At 44.5% G+C, this 21,468-nt stretch overlaps 10 protein-coding genes across 10 annotated transcripts; 4 read left to right on the top strand and 6 right to left on the bottom strand.

Annotated features, from left to right (window-relative positions):
• Positions 1-75: 75 nt before the first annotated feature.
• On the bottom strand, positions 76-3,185 carry V1512DRAFT_256116 (uncharacterized protein). The gene is made up of 2 exons (XM_066914944.1): positions 3,028-3,185; positions 76-2,975 (listed from the first exon to the last, which is right to left on the bottom strand). Exon 2 carries the CDS (start codon positions 2,963-2,965, stop codon positions 95-97), a length of 2,871 nt encoding a protein of 956 aa, XP_066774104.1. The 5' UTR covers positions 2,966-2,975; positions 3,028-3,185; the 3' UTR covers positions 76-94.
• On the top strand, positions 3,044-3,972 carry V1512DRAFT_256115 (uncharacterized protein). The gene has a single exon (XM_066914943.1). It carries the CDS (start codon positions 3,268-3,270, stop codon positions 3,895-3,897), a length of 630 nt encoding a protein of 209 aa, XP_066774103.1. The 5' UTR covers positions 3,044-3,267; the 3' UTR covers positions 3,898-3,972.
• Positions 3,843-5,274, bottom strand: V1512DRAFT_256110 (FtsJ-domain-containing protein). Its single transcript, XM_066914942.1, has 4 exons — positions 4,882-5,274; positions 4,779-4,829; positions 4,260-4,730; positions 3,843-4,209 (listed from the first exon to the last, which is right to left on the bottom strand). The coding sequence occupies exons 1-4, from the start codon at positions 5,095-5,097 to the stop codon at positions 3,961-3,963; spliced, it is 987 nt and encodes a 328-aa protein (XP_066774102.1). The 5' UTR covers positions 5,098-5,274; the 3' UTR covers positions 3,843-3,960.
• Positions 5,275-8,271: 2,997 nt separating this feature from the next.
• Positions 8,272-10,097, bottom strand: V1512DRAFT_256105 (uncharacterized protein). Its single transcript, XM_066914941.1, has one exon. The coding sequence runs from the start codon at positions 10,013-10,015 to the stop codon at positions 8,561-8,563; it is 1,455 nt and encodes a 484-aa protein (XP_066774101.1). The 5' UTR covers positions 10,016-10,097; the 3' UTR covers positions 8,272-8,560.
• Positions 10,098-10,219: 122 nt separating this feature from the next.
• On the top strand, positions 10,220-12,850 carry V1512DRAFT_256103 (uncharacterized protein). Its single transcript, XM_066914940.1, has 5 exons — positions 10,220-10,370; positions 10,440-10,571; positions 10,624-10,710; positions 10,770-10,804; positions 10,855-12,850. The coding sequence occupies exons 2-5, from the start codon at positions 10,474-10,476 to the stop codon at positions 12,759-12,761; spliced, it is 2,127 nt and encodes a 708-aa protein (XP_066774100.1). The 5' UTR covers positions 10,220-10,370; positions 10,440-10,473; the 3' UTR covers positions 12,762-12,850.
• A 63-nt stretch (positions 12,851-12,913) lies between these two features.
• On the top strand, positions 12,914-13,658 carry V1512DRAFT_256098 (uncharacterized protein). Its single transcript, XM_066914939.1, has 5 exons — positions 12,914-13,027; positions 13,080-13,163; positions 13,203-13,205; positions 13,273-13,377; positions 13,431-13,658. The coding sequence occupies exons 1-5, from the start codon at positions 12,984-12,986 to the stop codon at positions 13,573-13,575; spliced, it is 381 nt and encodes a 126-aa protein (XP_066774099.1). The 5' UTR covers positions 12,914-12,983; the 3' UTR covers positions 13,576-13,658.
• V1512DRAFT_200880 (kinase-like domain-containing protein) lies at positions 13,607-14,696 on the bottom strand (the record flags this gene model as incomplete). The annotated part of the gene is made up of 4 exons (XM_066913207.1): positions 13,607-13,730; positions 13,787-14,019; positions 14,072-14,196; positions 14,243-14,696. The coding sequence occupies 4 exons, from the start codon at positions 14,694-14,696 to the stop codon at positions 13,607-13,609; spliced, it is 936 nt and encodes a 311-aa protein (XP_066774098.1).
• An 833-nt stretch (positions 14,697-15,529) lies between these two features.
• Positions 15,530-18,459, bottom strand: V1512DRAFT_256094 (uncharacterized protein). Its single transcript, XM_066914938.1, has 3 exons — positions 18,068-18,459; positions 17,284-18,019; positions 15,530-17,239 (listed from the first exon to the last, which is right to left on the bottom strand). Exons 1-3 carry the CDS (start codon positions 18,302-18,304, stop codon positions 15,837-15,839), a joined length of 2,376 nt encoding a protein of 791 aa, XP_066774097.1. The 5' UTR covers positions 18,305-18,459; the 3' UTR covers positions 15,530-15,836.
• Positions 18,460-18,528: 69 nt separating this feature from the next.
• V1512DRAFT_256092 (PAC2 family-domain-containing protein) lies at positions 18,529-19,408 on the top strand. The gene has a single exon (XM_066914937.1). The coding sequence runs from the start codon at positions 18,590-18,592 to the stop codon at positions 19,349-19,351; it is 762 nt and encodes a 253-aa protein (XP_066774096.1). The 5' UTR covers positions 18,529-18,589; the 3' UTR covers positions 19,352-19,408.
• On the bottom strand, positions 19,327-21,466 carry V1512DRAFT_256091 (uncharacterized protein). Its single transcript, XM_066914936.1, has one exon. It carries the CDS (start codon positions 21,354-21,356, stop codon positions 19,620-19,622), a length of 1,737 nt encoding a protein of 578 aa, XP_066774095.1. The 5' UTR covers positions 21,357-21,466; the 3' UTR covers positions 19,327-19,619.
• Positions 21,467-21,468: the final 2 nt, after the last annotated feature.

Here is a 21,468-nt window from a genome sequence, read left to right as displayed (position 1 = left end):
ATTTAAGATTCACACACTATACGCGGCTCAATTAATACGCCTACGAAACTAAAATATGAAATCTATTTACATTTAGATGCAAGTTATGTACAAATCATTGTGGCTTTGGCAACTGTGCACTCGATTCAGGCCGAGTAGTCGCACTTTCAGTTTCAAGTTGTTTCTGCCTTCCTTCCAGCACTCGTTTCATACGAGCCAATTCCAGTGGATCCCGATCCGGATTGACTCCAAGAAGCTCCATCGTTTGCAGCTCTGGTATCATAAAGCGAACCTTGTCCCACGCTTCGGGATGCACCAGTGTAGCCCATTCTTTAACCGCGTTCCGGTGTTCGTCTGTAGGCATATAATTGTAGACCACGCCAATCAAATCAGCAACGGACGTCGGAATCTCGCTTGAGTCGGCCGTCGGCTGAGGCTCTGGCAGCTCATACGCCCGTGTAGCAACAGAAAGAGCTTGGTCGTACTGGCCGTGTTCACATAGAGCAGCAACGTAATACTGGTAGTGCTCCGTCGTGAGCTGGACAGGATATTTCGGAAATTCCTGCCACAGCGCTTGGGCGTATCCAAGGTTTGTCCGAGATGCAATCTTCATCAAGAGACGAAACGTTTCTGAATTTGGCAGACGATTGAGTCCGTCAACCTGGTCGCCAATTGCGGCCAGCCGAATCTGTTGCCAGAGCGAATACGACATGTACGACATATCAACAGTCAAGCAGGCTTCCAGCAGCGCGTTAAACATCTCAATGTCAGGGTCAATGTTTAGGTCAAGTCTGTAACACATAATGACCTCGTCAATACCGACACTAAATGCCCGTCGGGAAAATTGTCGCAGCACGATAGAGTACATATCCCGTCGAGGTGGAGTCTCTGTTCCTTTTCTCACATGTCGAAACACTTCTAGCATAGCCTCACACATATTCAGATCACCGAAATGTCTCAGTATTGGAAGATATGCCTCATACGGTGGAATAAAGTGTTTGTGCAGACAGCCGTAAATCATCCACGTGGATTTTGCATTATAATTATTAAGCACAGCAGTGTGTAGCACGTCGAAAAGCTCGGGAAAAGTATCGGGGTGGTATTTATACTCTTCTCCCATCTCCTCCTTCAGTAAATCTCTCAAATTACCAATCTGACCACTGGTTATAAACACCTTTGCCATTGACAGTCGGGTCTTATAGTCAACGCTCTTGACGTAAACTCTGACTGCCAAGTACATATCAGTCAGTAGTTTACCATCGAACGGCTCTAATGTTGTAAGACCTTGTAGCATAAGAAACAAGGCTTTCACATCATCGGTTTTGTAATCCCAGGTGAGTCCTTCGCTTACACCGCGCTGAAACACTGCAACAGCCTCTAATGGTAGGTTAGCTCGCAAGCGGTCTCGGATCCGCAGACCCACGGACGTCGTATCAAGGCCAACATTGTACTCCTGATATAATGCAAAAACAGCATCTCTAAACTCTATTGTAGTCTGACCAATTTGCGATGCCCTCAACACACCGTTCAGAGTCACGACGTCTGTATCGACCCCAAACGTGTTCATCTTGGCGAAAAAGCCACTGAGCTTTTCAATGTTACCGTCAAAATATGTGATCCATTGAGCAAGTACCTGCCAAGTTTCAGGCTCAAGCGAAGGCATCATTTCAGAATCTGAAAACAAATCAAACAGTTTTGTACCAACATCATTGTGTCCTGATACTATGCATGCAGTCAAGTATGACCTGTAGAGTGATTGGTTCTCCATGATGTCAAACGACGGCTCGCTGCTTCCATCAAACAAAGCCTCCTTGACACCTTCCATAAACTGTTTTGACTCTTGAGACTCATAATCTTGTACAACATATCGAAATAGCAATTCGAGCGTGTCAAGGTTGGGTTCGAGCGAAGAATTTCCTGAAGCTTCTGGGCTAAAAATACTTGCATAGACTCTCCAAATATTTCGCTGCTCGTGTTCGATCGCCGACTGTAGGATAATGTTAAAGGCGCCAATGTCCATAAACACGTTCTGAAACAAACGTGACACCACGACCTCTTGCACCCTTTCGTCTGAAATGTTGTTGATAATCGATACTAAGACAGCTGCAGTATTTTCGTCTACATGTTTCAAAATTCTCAGTAACTCATTAAACGCAATCAGCATTTCATTGTCGGCATGATTCCGCGACAATAGCAAAATAAAACGCGTAAACTGCTCCTGTGCGGCCTGGTCATCCACTGCCATCGATTGCATGAGCTTCTGATAAATTTTCCTTCCGAGTTCGACATGGAATTCCGATACTTCAGGAAATTGTGCGACAAGAAACAGTAGTTTCTTCAGCTCGTCAATACTAAAGTGCCTTCGTGCGGCATCCTCGGACCTTACAACTTCAGTCCCCTTATATTCGGCGATATTTCCAAGCTGCGGTGTATATAGAAAATTCCAAGCTTCGTTAATCAGTCGTACGTGAACAGCAGGAAACTCTTCACGAGCCAACCGGGGAATCAAGTCATCAATTGCTTCCTTCAACTCAAACTCTATTTCAAGCAAATCTTCAACGGCATCTCCTGATTCAATCTCAGTCTTTATACGCCGAACCAAACTACTGAGAACTTGTAAACTCTCCCATTCTGCATCTGGTTCGTACCCTTCTGCCTCGTCGCCTTCTCTTCTGACCTCCCAAGGCCGATTCTCAGGTCCAGAGCGCGAGAACGTTTTGCGTAACAAACCAAGCAACCAACTCTGACCGTCAGATGCCTGCTGCTTGCTTTTGTCTGTAGTTTCAAACGGAGGTGGTTCACGCCTGTTGTCTGCGTAATGGCGAATCAAATTCTTTGGAACTCCTCTCAATTGCACCGACCATACAGCCTGCGGTCTGTTATTTTGCCGTAATGCATATGAAACTTGCCCATTTGTGTGAGAAAGATCTAATAACTCAGAACGCAATCCAATCCATCGAGATGACGTAGAAACCGTGGGCCGCATTGTACTTTAGCTATAAATTTAGTTAGTTCAATCATCACGCCGCATTTTACGCAATTGCGTACTTCCACTTCCTGCCCACGTTAAACCAAAATCCAGATCAACTTAAGTTCTCAGCTTTCTAACGCATTGACCGGAGCGTACTCCCAAAAGACGCGAAACTTGTTTGACAACAATGAAGTCGGTGAAGTTGAAATTGACTGAAGAGCAAACGCCCTAACCCATAAACCAGTAGCTGTCGCGAATTTTCTGAGTTTGCATGTCTAATGCATTTTAATCTGACGTTTACTTGGTAGGCCTGTCTGATGTCAAAAGTAGTTGATGAGTTCAACACAGAAGTACAATCATCACTGAAAGTTTCTGGGTCTGGAATAGGTACGGGTCCTCGGATATGTGCTTTCTGTAAGAAAGAATACGGTAAATATTCATGTCCAAGATGTGAACAACTGTATTGTTCATTGTCATGCTATAAATGCAACGAACACAAGGCGTGTTTTTCTACGTTTTATAGAGACAGCGCGCAAGCTGCAGCTGCTGCGGCAGTTAATTTAGTCGATGAGCCCAAGTTGTCAGGCGGCGACAAGATACGGTTGCTAGAACTAGTAAATGAGTATGAGTTAGACGCCCAGGAACGACCTCTTGGTGACTACGAGGAACTGTTCAAAGAGCTGGACGCATCAGAAGAGTGTGACTCGGATGATAAACAAGAAGACCAAGCAGATCAAGAAGTGCAGAATGGAGAGGAAGAGAGTGATACTGGCAGTTTTGGTGAAGAAGCAGACGCGCGAAGGCAAGATCTTGAAAGGCGAATGCAAGGGCTGGACATTGATTCTGCTGGTTTTGGAGATCTGTGGAACCGGCTGACTGATGCTGAACAAGCTGATTTTGTAAAACTTGCTCGTGAGCATGAAATGCATGCAGACGAAGCACTGTAACATTATGTTATTGAATATTCTATATATACAGTCCTATATTTATGCCCATTATATGCCACGTCTTTAGCAATCATACATATCACCGTACACATCTTGTTTGGTAACGTTTTTCTTTCTAAACTTTGCCACAAAATATTGTTCTCTTGAAAATTTCCGTGATGCTTCGGGTTTTTCACGCTTGACTGTAGCAAAGGCTTTGCGCAGACATTTTTCCAAAAATTTGTCTTCTGAACCCATATAGTATTTGCAAATGAAATGCCCTCCCGTTTTTAAGGTATCAAGACTGAATGCAAGAGCCGCATGGCATAAATCCTAGAAGTTCAGCTTAGATGCGTTGCTCATTATTGTTAGCATAAACTTACCATACTCACGCCGTGATCTCTGATTGGTACTCCAGATGTATTCATGAGCCTAATATAAGGTTGGCTTAACGTTCTTGACCAAAAGGCAAACTCATGAGGCCAGGGCTCTGACATATCACTTAACACTACATCTACCATAGGCTCGAGGCCAGGCTTCGTTTCGGTCTCAGCATCACTAGTTTGCACTTGATCGTCATCAGATCCTGGTGGCCTTTCGTGGCGTTCCATGTCAATGTAACTTATAGGTTCACCATTGCTGGCATCAACTAAACTTCGGTCAACTGGGCGGCCCCGGTCTGTGTCCCTGAGGTATTCCTTAACCATTTTATGTGTTTCTACAGACAGAAAGTTTCCTTGAATTGCAGAAGCACCTTTTGGTGGTATACAGGGTAAAATATCAATACCCAATACTCGACCACCTGGTCTTGTTCGATCAACGGCTACTTGTGTCCATGATCCTGGCGCAAACCCCTACTTGATGTTAAAAATCTCGTAATATCCAACCAAAATATAACACACAAGATCCACGACTGTTTGTCCACTTGCAAATATGTGACTGTCATGATCCAACTACAAAATAACTAAGCGCATGTCTTATGTAGAGGGTAACCATGATTCTGACCTCCAGCAGTTTAAACGCTGCCCGACTCCTCAATCCTTGTATCCTGGCTTCACGACTAAAAGCATCTTTTGACTGTCGTCCTAGCCATCTTTTCGAACTAGCTGAACTTGCGTATCGTAATCCAGTTGGCTGTATCAATTCTGCTAACAATGATGCCATCTTTATCGGATGACGGCAAATTGCTGACCATAGTCGTGAAACGCCCAAAACCTTCATTGTACCATATTCTCGTATCAACGGTGCCTATAGCATGCTACAGATTCTATAAACAAAGCAATTCGTTACATATATGACCATTTCTTATAAATCGATTTGAAAAGTTTAGAGCCCTTACCCATGATTCGTTTTGTCCCAACTTCAACTCATCGCGGTTTGACCAGAATGGAATTAATGAACACATGTTATAAATCAGAATCTGAAACGGTCTGATAATCTGCTAAATTCTTGAAATTATAGTATTAGCATTTTATTAATTATTTTCAAGTTTTAAGTTATAAGATCCGCCCACTGGGTCTGAAGTGTAACGATACAATAAGGACGCATTTTCTCCTGTAAATCATCAGTTTAGAAATAAACACAATCCTAGTTACATTTAAAAGACGGTATACTAAAGTAGACCGGTTGAGTTTGAGGAATTTACAACACTATAAATTTTGCAAACACGCAAAATGATTGTAATAAATATCAATTATTTGACGGTTTCACGGCCAGTCGATACAGAAATACAACAGACAGAAATATTAAGGACAAGATACCAGTGATAATCAAGAGTTCAAGACGCACAGATTAGGAAAACAAAAGTACAAGATCCGCATTATGAAGGTATTGTTAAGTTACAGACAAGTCGTATTGTTGATTGCTAAAACCAAGTCAGTCGAAGTATTATAGTGCTAGACTAATAATGACTTGCTTGTCGTTATATTAATCGTGATAATATGCTGCTTGTGTTGAAAATTATCTCGCTCAGTCCCTACCTCAATCATCATGAAACCACAGAGCCACAGTGCAATATTGTACCAGACCAGTAGACCATAGGTCATCTAGACATCTGATACTGCAGACTGATTGATAAGTACATAGCGCGCCGGACCAATAGACCGTGGTCATCTAGACATGCGACACTGTAACATACCAATACCAATCAAAGCTAGGCCCAGTTCAAAGTCAGAAGTTCTTGCGTACAAGACAACCGAGGGTCCGTGAAAGGTAACTCAGCCTCTGTGTAACCAAAGGGCCGGCAGTGTGATATCATTCAGACGTTGGCAAAGAACGTCACTAAACAACCAAAAACAGTAAACAATAATGTAACTGGCCGTGAACCAAAGTAGTGTGTGTTCAGATTAATAGTTCCAGTCAGAACTTGCAGCGACATTGATAGAAGGTGCATGCATGTCATGGTGTATATATGTGCTAGGTATCATTAGCAAACTGACTGACATGAACATAAACACTCAGCGAACTTGTATTGTGTTATATGTGTCATAATATGATATGATCATATGAAAATCGAATAGTTGAAATGCATATTAAATGTGGGGAAGTATGTGGTGTGGGGAAGGAAGAGAAAGAAAGAGAAAAGAAAAGTCTGGGGGAGAAGGAGGGTATTTATATTCGTGGGCGGGGAGTGTTGATTCGGGTGCATAAACAGAGCAGTTCGAATCAAAATGCGTCGAGATATACCCCCCACAAAAATCACACTTGGCCCGCCATTGTTTTTCGTAATTTGCCTCTTCACGACTCCGCATCGTGATGTTCCATCAAATAAACGTAATATTCGCGTACTCGACACCGAGACGCGTCTTTCTGTGCCGTAAACAAACATAGTTTGTCTGGTGCAACACTGGATCAATTCGTGTAACAGCAGGTCGCGATCGGTGTAAACAACACCACCGAGGCACTATTTGGTATTCGCAGCAACAAAAAAACTTGTTTATCGATATCTGAGGCGAGCAGTCTTCATCGAATGCAGTAGTAGCATGATAAATCGAACATATTCACAATTGGATGGTGCTAGTTGAAATTTGGTGCTAAGATTGTCGAAAGTTGAGAGCGGTATAGCTGTGACATAGCTACCTACTGTATCTAGTGTTCTGAGATGAGATGCTTGACATTCCAACGTAAAATAAACGATGATAGCAAGATCAACTTGGTTGATACTGCTTTTGCTTTCGCGTGTATGCAATATCTGCCATCCAGAGCAACGCCATTATTTTGACCACAATGCAAATTACATAAGATTATGCTAAAAAGTTTGACGGACTAGCATGCTGCACACAAATTTTACTACAAATTTGTGGCGAGTGGACGGGGGTTGCAGATGATAGCAAACTTGAAAAAGACAGACAGAACTACAGAATATACAAATCAACAATTGCAGGCTTAAGTTAAGAACTCTTTGCTGAGTTACTGATTTCATCAAACCAGCTGCGAGCTCATTGTTACATGGTAAGCGACCAACAAAGATAGTCTAATGTTGCAGCAACACGACATCATTCATGGCGCAGTCAATTATGCTCCTGAGAACTTCAGCGAAGTATATGAAACTAACAGGATGATGTCCTCAATCAGTGATTAACAAACAGAGTGACTATGCAGACGCATTTGTCGGACAATGAATTATGTATCGACAATTTCTACAGGGAAGGAGCTGAAGCCATAGGAATAGTTTCCGATTCTGTCTGGGTATTGTACCATTTTTATCAAAAGAACTGTACCGACGCATAATGATTCTAACAGTGCAGAAATCATCTCAGTTTTCTCCATAAACTCAGAAATATTCTGAAGATTAAACTTGACTTATTTTTTTTCTAAGTAATAGCCGCTTGAAGTTTTGTAGAACCGAAGCTGTCTGAATGAAGAAGGGTTGGGAGTACTATTTGTTACACACATTTTTTTTGTGCAATTCGTTTATCTATCATGCTAGTTAATGCTTTAGCGATGGTATAGTAGCGACATCAGCTTTGACTAATCAATCTTGCATACTTAAATTAGATGGGAATAAATCTGACAAGCTTATGTCCGGGAGAAGTTGAAAAGCTTTGTATAGCTTACTAGTCTGTTATTTACTTAAACTGTACTGCTGATTTACTGGGATCAGAAAAATTGCATATTTATGAGTATTTTATGGAAAAAGCGACTCAATTTGATTAAACAACTGGGTTCGGCACCGGGATCTATTTTGTTCTCGCGCATCATTCCGCATGAGTTTGATCTCAATCGCTCCTCGCGCAGTCTAAGTTATGGTAGGTTTTGTTGTTTTCAGAAATCCCAGCTTGTAAAATTCCCTTCATGAAAACGATAAGTCGTGTATTTGTGGTTTAATTTTGGCTAGTTTACAACATGGAACAAGAGCTGCTGCGCACTGAAATTTATATCGAATTACAAAGTAACTTAAGCTTCAAATGATTATTATTTTGTACTACGTACGCGTGAACAAACAAATGCAGGAGCACAATAGACATTAGACAACCCAAAAACAAACAAAACTAAAATCCCGAATAAATTACACTTATAAATCGCAGAACATGTTCTCTTAATAGACCCCAGACAACACAATTAACACCATATCTTTCTTAGACCAATACATCACTTAAAGAGACACCATCGAATGATCTGTAATGGCGCTGATTAAACCCATACTTTTTCTCCGTTGTTCCGTACCCCCACCAAAACAATACACTCAAACTGGCCCGGAAAAGTTTCGTTTCATCCGTTGAGGCGTGTCTGGATCGTAGTCGTAATCGTCATCTGACCCCAAGCAGTGTCCATGCCTTATGCTTGTATGACTTGGTGTAATAGCGGGTGGCAGTGCATGGCTAGCGTCCATGGGCCGTACGACAATAGGATTTAGCGGCGAACTTGACTGGGTTGTCGTAAATAGCATCATCGGCGGTGGCCGTGTATGGTTGAGGTCCGGCTGCAGGTCAAACAAGTTAGATCGCAAACCACTATTAATATACAGCGACGGATCAATTTCAGGACTAGTATGCGATGTAGATAAAGAGACCGCCGAACCCTGATATGAAGCCAAAACTGGGTTGTCATCCATAAATGAGCGTAGCAAGTCGTCTTGCTGCTCGTCTGAAACAGTAGAAGGACTGCCAAGAGTGTTATCCTCCGAATAAGGCCCTTGACTTTGACTTTGATACATGCTTCCACTCCGGTTCATCTGACGCTGCATTGGTGGTGTGTATGTATCTCCTAGCTGTTCTATGGCTTCCTCGTCTATGACCGTATCGTCCGAACTATGGTGCATCGCACTCCGTGCGTGTGAATCTACCTGCAAATGCGACATCGGAACCGGGGTATGCGGAACTTCCAAGTATGTGACTGGTTGATGCGTGTTTGGAGTAAATATGTACCCCGGCACGGAATGATTTTGTGAGGTAGGAATAGGGGGAATTAGAGATGGGGGTAAAAGAGCAGGCGGAGGTATACTTGCTGGCACACCATTGCTCCAAAAGTATGTTGCTCCGTGATATATAGTCGCAGGACCTTTGGTGAAATCATAGTAATAAAAACTCTCAAGCGAAGGCTGCAGTGGAGAGTCAAATGTTTCTGTAGGTTGCACAATTACATTCTCCTCTTGCTGATCTTCGGTTGATTCTGACACCATAGGCGACGTAGAAAGCTGCGACACAGACTGGGATACACGGCGGACTGGGTTCACAACAACAGGTGGAAGCCATGTTATGCGTACCGCAGGTGGACTTGAATTTAAAATTTGCAAATCTGTTCGATTTCTTGACGGCACTAGTGGCGTTGATTTGGTCCTCTGTGCTTTGAATGTGTTTGTGCCATGCGCAGATTGCGATAACGACGCGCTAGACGACTTTTTCAGACCTTTTGTTTCACTGATCACAGCCTGAGAATTCAAATCCAGAGTACGCATTGGTGTACGAGAAGGGATACCGCCAATTACACTGATGTACTTCATTTTGCGAGCCCAAGCAAGGAAAATATCGCGGTAAGCGGCCTCATCTGATTCCTTTAAACTTCGGCATAAATCTTGGTGATTTTTTGTGGAGAAATGTTGTCCCGCTTTTGTAATAGTTTGCAGTCTTCCAGAAACACAGCCAGGAATTGGACATTCTTCACCATGTACCGGTCTCCGGGTTATCCTTACTGGAGGCATGCCTGATCTAGACTTTGCCAGAGAAGTGGCAAGTGAATTGAGTGAGAAAAACGAGCGTGTTTACTTAAAAGTGGGATAGTTTTAAGGGGGAATCCGGGACCGGCAAATATGAACGCGCCGTGATTGTTGACAATTTGAAATCCGGGTAATATTTCGCTACGCACTGCGTTAAATGTACTTATCTAGTTATGCCATTATTGCATAACGAAGGAAGCACAGCTGGTGACCAGAGACTGTGTATCAACTAAAGTCGCCCCGCTACATCAAACAATCCAATTGAACCAAAGAAGAATCGAGTTAAATTCGCTTTGATCTGCCCAAGTTGGCTTTTTTTTTTAAGCTACTTAGTGCTTATGTAAGTTATACTGTTTATTGAATTGCTAAAACATGAATGAAATGCAGTGCTAAATGAGCAAATGTTCAGTTCTTCAAACATACTTTTAGACATCTCCCTCTAAATGGAGCTTATATACTCTCACCAGGAGCTCATCGCTATATCACAATCACCGTTATGTATCAAGCCTGATCATCTTGGACCCAATGAGGATTGGATGGGGTAATGCATTGCTCTACAAATTATACCATCACTAACAGCGACATCGCCTCAGCCCGCCAATTGTTGTTCATCCCAATTCAAGAAAAACAAGCTTCTCGAAGCCTGACGGCGATAGTGATGAGTCGTTTGTGAGGAAATCGTATGTTTTCTTGCGGTGACCTGGCAGAGATCGCAAAATAACCTTGTGTCTGTTTTTAGATATTTGAACAGAGACGACAAACCGTCGCGATCAAGTGAGGAACTCGATTGGTTGATTATGATATAATATTGACAACATGAATAGGACAAGATGATATCGTTCTTGGTCCACCAAAGATCTCATTTGGATCATCAATTGCAGGATCTCGAAAGACAGCAGATAGTGATTCACGGGATATCAATGATGTATCTACTGGATCGAAAGTGACTACGTCCAAATATGGTGTCGGATCAAAATCGTCGTCTTACAACAGACGCACAATAAAAGAAGAAGAAGGCGATGACTGGAAAGAAGTCAGACATATGCGAAAGAGTTTTGGTGCAGATGAGTCTGAGAAGTTCAGGAGGAATAAAGACGATTCTGCACCTCGAGAGCGTCGCACAAAAGATGGTTCTGGTGGATCGACTAGACTTCACGAGGGATCGTGGCGCGACCGAGATCAGGAGAGAGAGAAAGAACGGCGTGATGGGTTCGCAAAGGCGGGTGAACGACAAAGTGCTACTTCAGGCAGATATTCAACAAAGCGGCCTGAATGGATGGACGCGCCTGCAGCTGGCAAAGATGGGGCTATTTTTAGTAACAGCGAGTTTGCGCAGGCAGCTGGCAGCAGTGGCTTAGCTTCAGCATCTGTTCCGGCTACGGCGAGGGGCTCGAGCTCCCCGGAGCACCATTCGATTGAAGATTTCGAGGCTTGGAAGGCCAAGATGAAAGCAGCTGACAAGGCCTCAAAGGGAGAGGCAGTAACGTCTTCTGGGTCAGAAACGCTGCCGCAGTCAGCTTCATCTGTGGGTGATGGAGTCGATCGATTCTTTGGTATGTTTTCGCCTTCAATAACTGCCGATGGCGTCAAAGCTTTATCATCCAGTGTCGAGTCATTCGGGTTTAAATCGCCGTCTGAGGGGTCGAGATCGTCGCGGTTTTCGTCTTTTTTCAAACCGGAACAAGTATCTGCACAAGAAGCGGTTGTGTCTCCTCCAGTGTCCGAAAAGCCAGGTATAGTGAAAGCCAATTCCAGTGTTGCAGCGCCAGAATCACAGCCATCCAGCACGAACGAAGGGTCACATGAAGAACACGAAGGTTTTAAACGTATAATTGCTCTTCTTGGGTCTAAAGGTGATCGAGCAAGTCAGACGCCATCACCGGTAGCAACAAGCGCACAGAGTGCTACGGCCAGCGAGCCGCCAAAGCCTGCAGTCGTGCAAAATTCTAAGGAGCAGCCAAAGTCACAGAAAGATTCCAGCAATGCTCAATTTCTAATGGGATTAATGAGTCAGTCTTCAAAAGAGAAGATTCGTGGTGGCCAACCTTCACTTCAGGAGCAACAGCTGATGCCACCTCTCAGACAGATGGCATCTTATGAGGGGCGTGCACGAGATCCGCCTCTTATGAGCCCTCCTATTCTGCAACATGGATCTTCGTTTCACGACACGAGTCGACGTCCAGGCCAGCCAAACGGAATGAGTCCACAGTGGACCGGGCCGATGGGTCAAAAAGGCCAGCCGGGGATGGGGATGACACCGGATATACCGTTAGAGTTTCAAGGTCAAATTCCTGCGCCGCTACTGTCACCGAATGGAGGCCCGATGCCAATGAAGGATCCGACCTCGCCCCAGATGAACGGATCAGGACCAGGAATGTTCCCACCATTTATGCCCGGTATGGTACCAAACATACCATTGGGTTCTGCGCTTCCTCCGTTTCCACCGAACGGCATGCCACCAAATTTCCCATTCTTTGGCATGAATGGAGGACCACCGCCATTACCTCCGGGGTTCCCACCACCACATATGCGCGAGCCAGGGATGAACATGCCGCCTCGACCGCCACCTAATGGGATGCTTCCTGGTGGTGGACGAGGAGGGCCGATTCCGCCTTCGCTATTTGGCCCTGTGCCGCCAGGACTGGGGCTGAGTGGGATGCCGCCAATGGGATTCGAGGGCGATAAGATGAAGAGTCCGGCCGACGGACGACCTCCTGCTGTGGCGGAATAGCTGTTGCGAGTTTATTGTGTATTTGTTTATTTATTGTATATAGACTATGTGAAGGTTACTGTAGCTTATGGGTATTTTTCATTACTTAACTCACTCGTAGTATATAATTGGACTTCATGGAACAAGTTAAGCCGCACGAACGTTTGCAAGACGTGGAACGTATCTGGTAGCTGCACCAGTTTGCTCAGAATTTGACACAAAAGTTAATTTATAAGTAACAAAATGTCTTCAGTAGGATCAAAGAAGAGAGCCAATTTGGTTGTGAGGTGAATATTTGATTTGTGAGGTTAAATTGGAGGAGTGAACTGATATTTGCAGATACGTCCCACTCGAGTTGAAGTCGAAGGAAGAGATTACGGGGATCATTGGGACCGTGTTGCCAATGGCTGCGATGTTTCTTCGGTATGTTTTATTGATACTGCGAATGTGGTTGTATGGTGCTAATTGAATGTATAGTAATAAGTAAGTTGCACACTTCGAGGAGAATGACGAGGTGAAAGTCTGACTAGTTTAGGATTATTGCCTGGGGCGCGTTATTGGTTGCGATCCAGTCCTACTTAAACGAGACCGAGGCCCAGGCACGAGAGTCGTCGCAGCCCGCCTACCTGAAGGTTATGTATGTTTTGCAGAAGATACGATGAGTAAAACGAGTGCTGATTTAAAATATAGGATGAGTTTTGCCGGTTTGCTTGTGTGCTATCTTGACTTGTTTTTCGCTGGGGGTGGGCTTGGTAGTCTTGGAGGATTGGGCGGTACGGTTGCGAGTGCGACGACGACAAGATTGACCATGGCACCGAGAGCGACGAGTATGTAATGGATAGACATGTATTATATAGGTGAAAAGTTTACTCTGCCCAACACTCTTGTACGAATCTAGCCATATTAACTTTTTTGCTTGCAATGCCTTTGATCCATGGATGTTGTAGCATTTGTCGTGGACTCGGCCGTTTCTTTGTATCTTTTTCTAAACTGCAAGAAAACTTTAGCGACCTAGGCGAAATCACATCAATATAAAAAAAACATACCAGCACGCGAGGAAGTGGTGAAACGCTTCGGACCATTTGATGTCATCCTGTGGCTCGTCCTGTAGCCGCGGCGGTTGCATGTTGACAATGTACGTCAGGATTTCGATCGGCATTAACGGCGGCTCGCCTTCGGGCGGGAACGGGAACCGGTGCTGTGCGACTTCCATTAACGTCAGTCCGAGTGACCAAACGTCGGACGTAACTGTGTACGACTGTCCTTGGATACGTTCGGGCTATATTCGCATGAGTAAACAAGTCTGTAGCAGAGAAAAATTGACGACGTACTGCCATGTAGTATGAAGTTCCTGTGAAGGTCGTGGCAAGCGAGTTTACTACTTCGCCTGATACGCCAAAATCACATAGTTTTACTTGTCCGTTGACGTCGAGTAATATATTTTGCGGTTTAATGTCTGATTTCCGTCAGATTCATAGTTGAAGCTGTTGCATGAAACATACCTCTGTGAATGATTCGTCGCTCATGCAGATATGACAACCCAGACAGAACGCCTTCTGCAATCTTTCCCAGCACGCGTTCACCAATTCGTCCACCTCGAGCCTTCACGTGCTTATACACCGCATCAAGCGATCCTCCTTCACAGTACTCCATCGCGATTGAGATTGACGCGTTGTGTTCATTCACAAACCGGCCGTAGTATTTCACAATCTGCGGCGAGTTACACGACCGGTTAAACAACAGTTCGCGCAGCAATTGCCGCTGAATCTCTGGGTTCGGGTTGGACGGTATGGTTTTGAGCGCAAACACCAAGCTGCGATTCTTGAGCCGGCATTTGGTCACACTGCCACTTGTGCCCTCGCCTAGTTTGGCGATTTCTTCAATCAGCCCGTTTTTAGACACATAGTCCCACCCATTCTCGTCGAGCTCGGTCACGTCTGGGACCGGCTGGTGCATAGAAGTGTCAATCTGCATCGTCGTATCTCTTGGATTGTCGTATACTGGGTACGGTGGCGTGCGATCCGGAGTCGACCATAGCGAGAGTTGTGCTAGAGAATCTAGTGCTGCGTTTGATGTCGCGGTTGAGATTGAGATTGGCTGCAAGTACCCACTTTCGTTTGAAGACGACGTTGACGCATTCAAATTTGGCGAGTTTGGAATTGAGAGTGAGAGCATTTTGAGCCTCGGTGACGGACTCAGACTGCTGCCTGGATTCCGCAGTAGTGGCGGAGTTGACATTGTAAAAGTCGCGACAAAGAAGTGGTTTGTAGAGGGAGTATTTCAGAATCAGATAAGACAAGCAGATCAGCAGCGTACGCGACCAACGCGTAGACAGTACGGTTCCTCACTTGTTGTGGTACGCCCAACGAACCAGATTCTCGCTCAAAAGACCAAATTCTTTAAACACAGTACAATCCTCACTCAACCTGAACAGTTTGTTGCATGCAATACGCTCTATACAGATCAATTTCAGCCGCTCAAGTTGACTGTTCTTAGTTAGTGTGGCCTCTCAATTCACGTGCTTTTGATCACAATAACAGATAAATCACAACAAAAGAACACGCCCCCCAATTCGAAAATTCTGTTGTGATTCCGTACTTAACAAATCACACCAAGTCCCTACTCGTCTTCTTTATCGTACTCTTGATCAACTTGAGGTTTTAGCGTGGAGTAAAAACCGCGCGCGGGCTGGAGCTTACCAAGTACATCAGGACTCTTAATTTGGTGACAAGTTCACGTACTACGCTGTCGTGTGTACGCTTCTACGCAATCCTCTCTCACTATAAAACCAAAACCAAGTCCTTTCTCATTATTGTTTATCTCTAAAATACTATTCCCTTCCGTACTATGCTAATTCTGGTAAAAAAAATAGCCCTCTCAAATATATCCAAAAGCAATGGAAAACAAAGAAAAAATGAATGCAAAATTTAACGTAATCCAAACCCTTCACTCTCAACAATTGCCCGCTGTAATTTAGATTCTAATTTTTGTCGTGACGAATACCTATACAGACAAAGCTGGTTAAAACAAGTATGCGATATTGGAAATCTAATTCAATTAGTCAATGCAGGAAATATCGTAAGGAAATATCGTAAGTCATGAACCATACCTTTCTGAATCGTCTCCCAATCTCGTAATTTTAAATATCAAGTTTGCAATTCCAGTCGCCGGGATCCGGTCTGACCCTGTAACAAAGGTCAGCAACCGTCGCTGGCCTTGTGTATCCAACCCCGAAAAGAAATCCCAAAACCATCCAATCACAGGCTCACTGTCCTCGACCTCCTGGCCTGACATCTTGGACGCCGTCGGTCCGGTCCCCCATGCGTCATAAATTGCGACTGCGCGCAACGCAGCAATGTCGAGTCCCTCGTCCGACCCACGAACAAGCAGCTCAATTTCTTCTGGCCGGAACAAAGTCAACGCGTTCCCGCCAATCACATGGTAGAACCCGCGCTTAAAAGGCTGAAATTGCCGGTTGACAGAGACGTCGAATATGAACTGAACGTACTTGTTGACGAAATCCTGCCGGTTCAAGTTCGTCACCGGTTTGTTTTCGCCGCCGGGAACCAGCGGGACTTGCACGACCGTGCCGTAGACCTCGTGCTCGGCTACAAAGTCGCGACAAAACGTGCTTTCGACGTCGCCTTCAAACTCAAGCAGCTGTTTTAACCCGTGTGCAAGTGACGGACGTAAGATCTGCAAATCCTCAATTGTGCATTGGCACCCGAGCAGTTTCTTGAACAGTGCAGGCGGAAGCTGGATGTCGAGAATGGTTGAGTTGTACATTGCCAATCCAAGCACGACGCCGACGAGAAAATACTGGTCCGAAGTCTCAAATGTCGAATGGTTAAACCAGCAGTAGTTAGATTCCTCGTCGTACGCAAACATGCCGTTTAACGGGTCAAACATCTCCCTGACAAGCAACAGAAACCACTCCTTTCGAAGCCCGCCGGCGTCTACCCCGTCTTCGCCAACAAATTCGATCTTTAAGCCTTTCTTTAATTCCATCTCATTATTTGAGATTTGCCGTAACGAGTCTTCAATAATGCAATCGCGACGCACCTTCAGCACCAAATGCGGCTGCACAATGCGCTTGTGATTCAATGTCGAAAAAAAAGCTTCTCGAGCTTTGATCTCCATCTGCCGCCGGGCGTCATACTCCAAGATTGTAATTTTTGAACCCATCGATAGATAGAACGGGTACTGGCAAAATGTAAAAGTTGTGAAACTACTAGGCGAGACGACGGAAGTTGAGTCTGCGCTTGAAGACGTCGAGGCTAATGAGACTGAAGACCCTCTTGCGTTCGGTCCTGGGACCGGCACTGTAGGACCTTTGGGTGATGAAGAAGACGCACTGTTTGACCGGGGTATTGTGCTTAAAAGTGTAGGAATGCCATGCTTTTCCCATACGTCAAAGTCATGTGTGATGTCAATATAATCAACCAGTGTATTATAGAAACTCGAAGTCGGCGCTTTTGAAACCTGGATATTCGCGGCAACTAGAACGTCAGCTATGCACATTGTCCACATCGAGCAAACCTACAAAACAAAGAAAGTGCACGAGCAGCAGCACGAATCCGCCAATCCGATCCATAGCTCTCGATCTTCGCTCCGCCGTTTCTAGGCGAACAATATTTGGCAAGTCTATGCGTCGTGAATGAATTGATCAGCTCGACTTTCGCCTTAAAGCTATCGACGGGTAATCTTGCGATCCAGTTGACCAAGTAGTGATGACACGTCGCGTTGAGACTGCTAATCAAACCAAACAGTCGCTTGAGAATTGCAGAGTGATGGCCGATATTAGGTCCACCACGATTGTAAAGCACTGGGTTTTCAAATATGATGAGTAAGAACTTGAGGTCTTCTGGCGTCGTGATTATATGACCTGGTCGTTTAAGCAGGATTTCTGATGATTTGAGTACTAGTCTCATGAGATCGTGCTTCGTAGAATCCAGTACTGCCGAGTAGAACTGTGCTACAAGCGTGCGATCAATTCCTGTCTCAGAGAATGTGAGTTTCTTCGTGTTTGAGAACGAATTGTTTAAACATTCAAATGATTGAAACGCAACCACGACCCGCTCTTCAACAGCAGCGTAGTCTTCTTCAGACAGACTGTTTATATCTGCAATCATTGTGACAAAGTCCGAGTCGATACCAGGACTTGATTTAGACGGTAATGGAGTGACATCATTTGTAGTCTGGCATACAGTACACCTGAAACAAGCAATTGAGACAGGATATCTTAAAGATGAAAGACAGCACATACAAAGGCCAGTTGTCTATTGTTTATTAGTAAAAGTAGGATTCAATCTGTTTAATTGACATACTAAAGCAACAGCTGAGCTTTTTGGCTTACGACTTCGCTGTGAATCTAAATCATCCGCATCTTCTTCCATATTTTGTTCTAACCTATGATGAATATGTTTTGTTTCTTTCTTTGAAGCATTTCCATGAAGTTGTCGAGAAATGACTTGTGAGAATGCAGCTGAAAATGCTCTCGTAGCAGTGTTTGACCTTTGTAAAGTACCATGTTGTGCCGATGACGATGCTGCTGGAGGTCCCATGCTTGATTTGATACTCGGTGTCTGAGCTTAGAAGTGATTATCGAATTATAAGCAAAACAATGAATTACTTCATTAACCAACAAGTATCTCGAGTAATTCCAGATCAAATGCCTATTTGGAGCGTAAACAGTTGATATTTTGGTATTTGATTGCTGCAAACAACGAATTTTAGAGTTTAACGGGTTGACCATCTGGGCCCTAGAAGTCCCACAAATCGTCACTATGACGACCATTTCTATCACAAATTTATCTTCGATTCCAGTTATATAAACTAGACTATAAAATATGTTGGATCTGCCAAATAAAGGCACAATTCTTATTTTACCTTCAGTATCTTCCGCAAATGTACCTCAATTAGCTGTTGATTTGTTTGTAAATTCACTAAACATACCATTCTGTTCGATACTGGATCATCAAGGACTTCTATACCCTTTTGCTGGTCCTCGTGAATCAACTGAACCTGTTACTGGAATCTCATCGTCATTAGATGTTTATCATAATGAACAATTCACTTGTCTGATTCAGCGGTCACCAACTTTACCGTCAAGTAGACTTGCGTTCGTCACCAAGATCATTATTCCATTGATCCAGCAGAACAATTTCTCGAGAATTTTATTACTGGCATCGACAGACGCTTTGCGAAGATTAAACCCTGGGGGTCCAAAAGCAATAGCCATTTCGTTTCTCGATCAGGGAAATTCTACGCCGACCATACTTGATCTGTCTCGCAAAATCTCAAGACTGTCGGTGCAAGACACGACTACTTCTGCGGTGCAATACGAAGAATACTCCTTGCCAGGTCGATTACCTGGGTCTGGAATCACGCTCTCGTTTTTAAGAGAGGCAGTCAAGTTGAACTTGCCAGTGGCAAGCATAATACTTTACGCTTACGATGGTGATAACTTTGACGACGCCGTCTTGATGGCAGACATGGCTGTTGAGACACTTGGGATCGAGTCTCCGGCTAGTTGGACACCGCCTCCATCTTGGGATGGAGTGTATGGCAAAAAACCACAGGTTGGATTGGAACATGGTTTGTATGGTTGATGCTATACAAGACACATAAAAAATGTACATAATATAGTATCTAGTATCACTCCTTAATCTTTTCGCCGCCTTAAGCAGACCACTTCGGCAGCTTCTGCATTGTTGGTGTGCCGTAGACTTGGTTTTTAAATGCTTTCCCTTCACTAGTTTTGGAATATGTACATTGATGGCTCTATAAGTTCTTGGCGTTCTAAAGTGTGAACGTTTCTCAGACGAACCACCTCAGAAATCTCTCGACGTTCTTTGACTCGCTTTGCTGTTTGCGCAACTACGTTGGAACATCGCTTGGATATCGGTCGTGGTACTCGCCTTTCCTCCTCAGTTTTCTTTGCCGTTTCCTTTTTGATTCTGAATCACTTCCTGATCCTTTTTCGATAAATTTGATCCGAAGCTTGGAGTCGAGCAGGTTCACAAACGGTACTCGAGCGCCAACAACCATTTTTTCCAGGGTGTGAACTTTGACTTTCGCACCTTTAGGAGGAATACGCCCTGTCATTCTGACTTCAACAGACCCCAGCCCTTGAATCACAATCTCAAGACCACCACCACCGACTGTAAACTCCTGTGCGGGTCCAAACTTGTAGGGTTTTGAAGTATCCAAACACATCGGTCTGCTTTTCTCTGGATTTTGCAACGTCTCCATAGCCTTCTCCAAATCAGTATTGACGTACATCCAAACCGCACCGGTCTGTCCAATCGTATTCCAGACCACGAACGGCAGATCGGTCGACTCCAAAAACACAAGCCCGCCAATGTTGAGACACTGTCCGGCCTTGACACTCTTGCTGTCACGATTCCGTGCTTTCAAGATGCGTCCTTTAACCAGTGGTTTGATCAGCTCAGGCTTGATGTGACTCCAAAAGTCGTTTCCCCTATCTTCGAGTCCAGGCAGCTCTGTGACTCTTTTGATCTGGTTAAACGCGACGACGGAGTACGACATTGCCTCCCGTGTCATGCCCGGCATAAAACTCGCGCCGGGACCAGTTTCTTGAAAGGTTTTGCGGTTGTTGAGGACATGGCGAGGCGGGTTCATGCGCTGATGATGCATCAATTCCTGGATCAGCCTTGATTTGCCCGCGTTGGTATGCCCAATAAAGTAACTCTTGGCTGGAAGTGCGTTGAAAAGCTTTTTGATACCCCACCCTCGTTGTCCGGATACAACATGGAAATCCGCATGTGGTATTTTGTGTCCGACCTGTTCGAGATGCGCCATTGCGTGCTCGACAGCAATTCTCGTTTTAATTGACCCTTTTGCTAAATCCCACACCGAGTCTGTTTCAGTCACAGTACGAGATTGAGGCAAGTTTTTGTCCTCAATCTTAAGCAGACCATGTAAAGTATTGACTAGCGGATGACGAAACACGTTTTCGAATGAAACCCCTAGTCTAGCAACTAAATCGATTCTGTTCACAACATAAATAACCCTGTCAGCTTGCTTGCCATACATTCGCAACAGGCTGCGAATCGGAATGAACGAGAGCGGGAAGTCGTACACGTCCATGACGAGCACGATCGTGACTGGGTGATCAGGCAGCGCGGCAAAGAGTTCTTGAAACTTGATACGAGGCAGTAGTGACGCGTTGTTGTGGTTGTACATTCCATGACAACGTTTGCAGAGAACCTCACCTGCCCTGACCCGTCGCATAATTTCTTCCGGACTTCGCTTGATCGAGGCTAGTTGGGCTGAAGTTGGCTCCGACTCTGTTTCGACTGAATCCAAATTTATTAACGCGCGGTCTTCGACTGACAGTTTGCTGGCAAGATCTTCAAACTTGACATCAGACTCCTTCACCACCTTGTTCTCCTTGTAGAAATCAATGCCATCTGTGACACGCTTCATAATATACTTGGACACATATCCTGGTAGATCTTTATCTGCGGTGTAATGCAACTTCGAACCGCATGCACAGCATTCTAGCGCTTTGATAGCATATCCGCGTACAAACACTCGCCTTCCAATACCAAATCGGAAAGCAGATACGAGTGTTTGGAAACTCCGGCGCATTCCTCTTTATTCAATATTACCTTTTTTTTTTTTACGCTTCCTCGGGAAATATAATTTGAGCCCTAACCCGCTACATTTAAACTCTCTCGAGACAGTCGTATAAACTAAGCTT

This window comes from Lipomyces arxii (genome assembly GCF_038497795.1).
Source record: "Lipomyces arxii strain Phaff 12-163 unplaced genomic scaffold V1512scaffold_1, whole genome shotgun sequence".
In the NCBI taxonomy this organism is placed as follows: domain Eukaryota; kingdom Fungi; phylum Ascomycota; class Lipomycetes; order Lipomycetales; family Lipomycetaceae; genus Lipomyces; species Lipomyces arxii.
The sequence above is the reverse complement of the archived record's forward strand: the minus strand, read 5'-3'. Positions and strand labels throughout refer to the sequence as shown.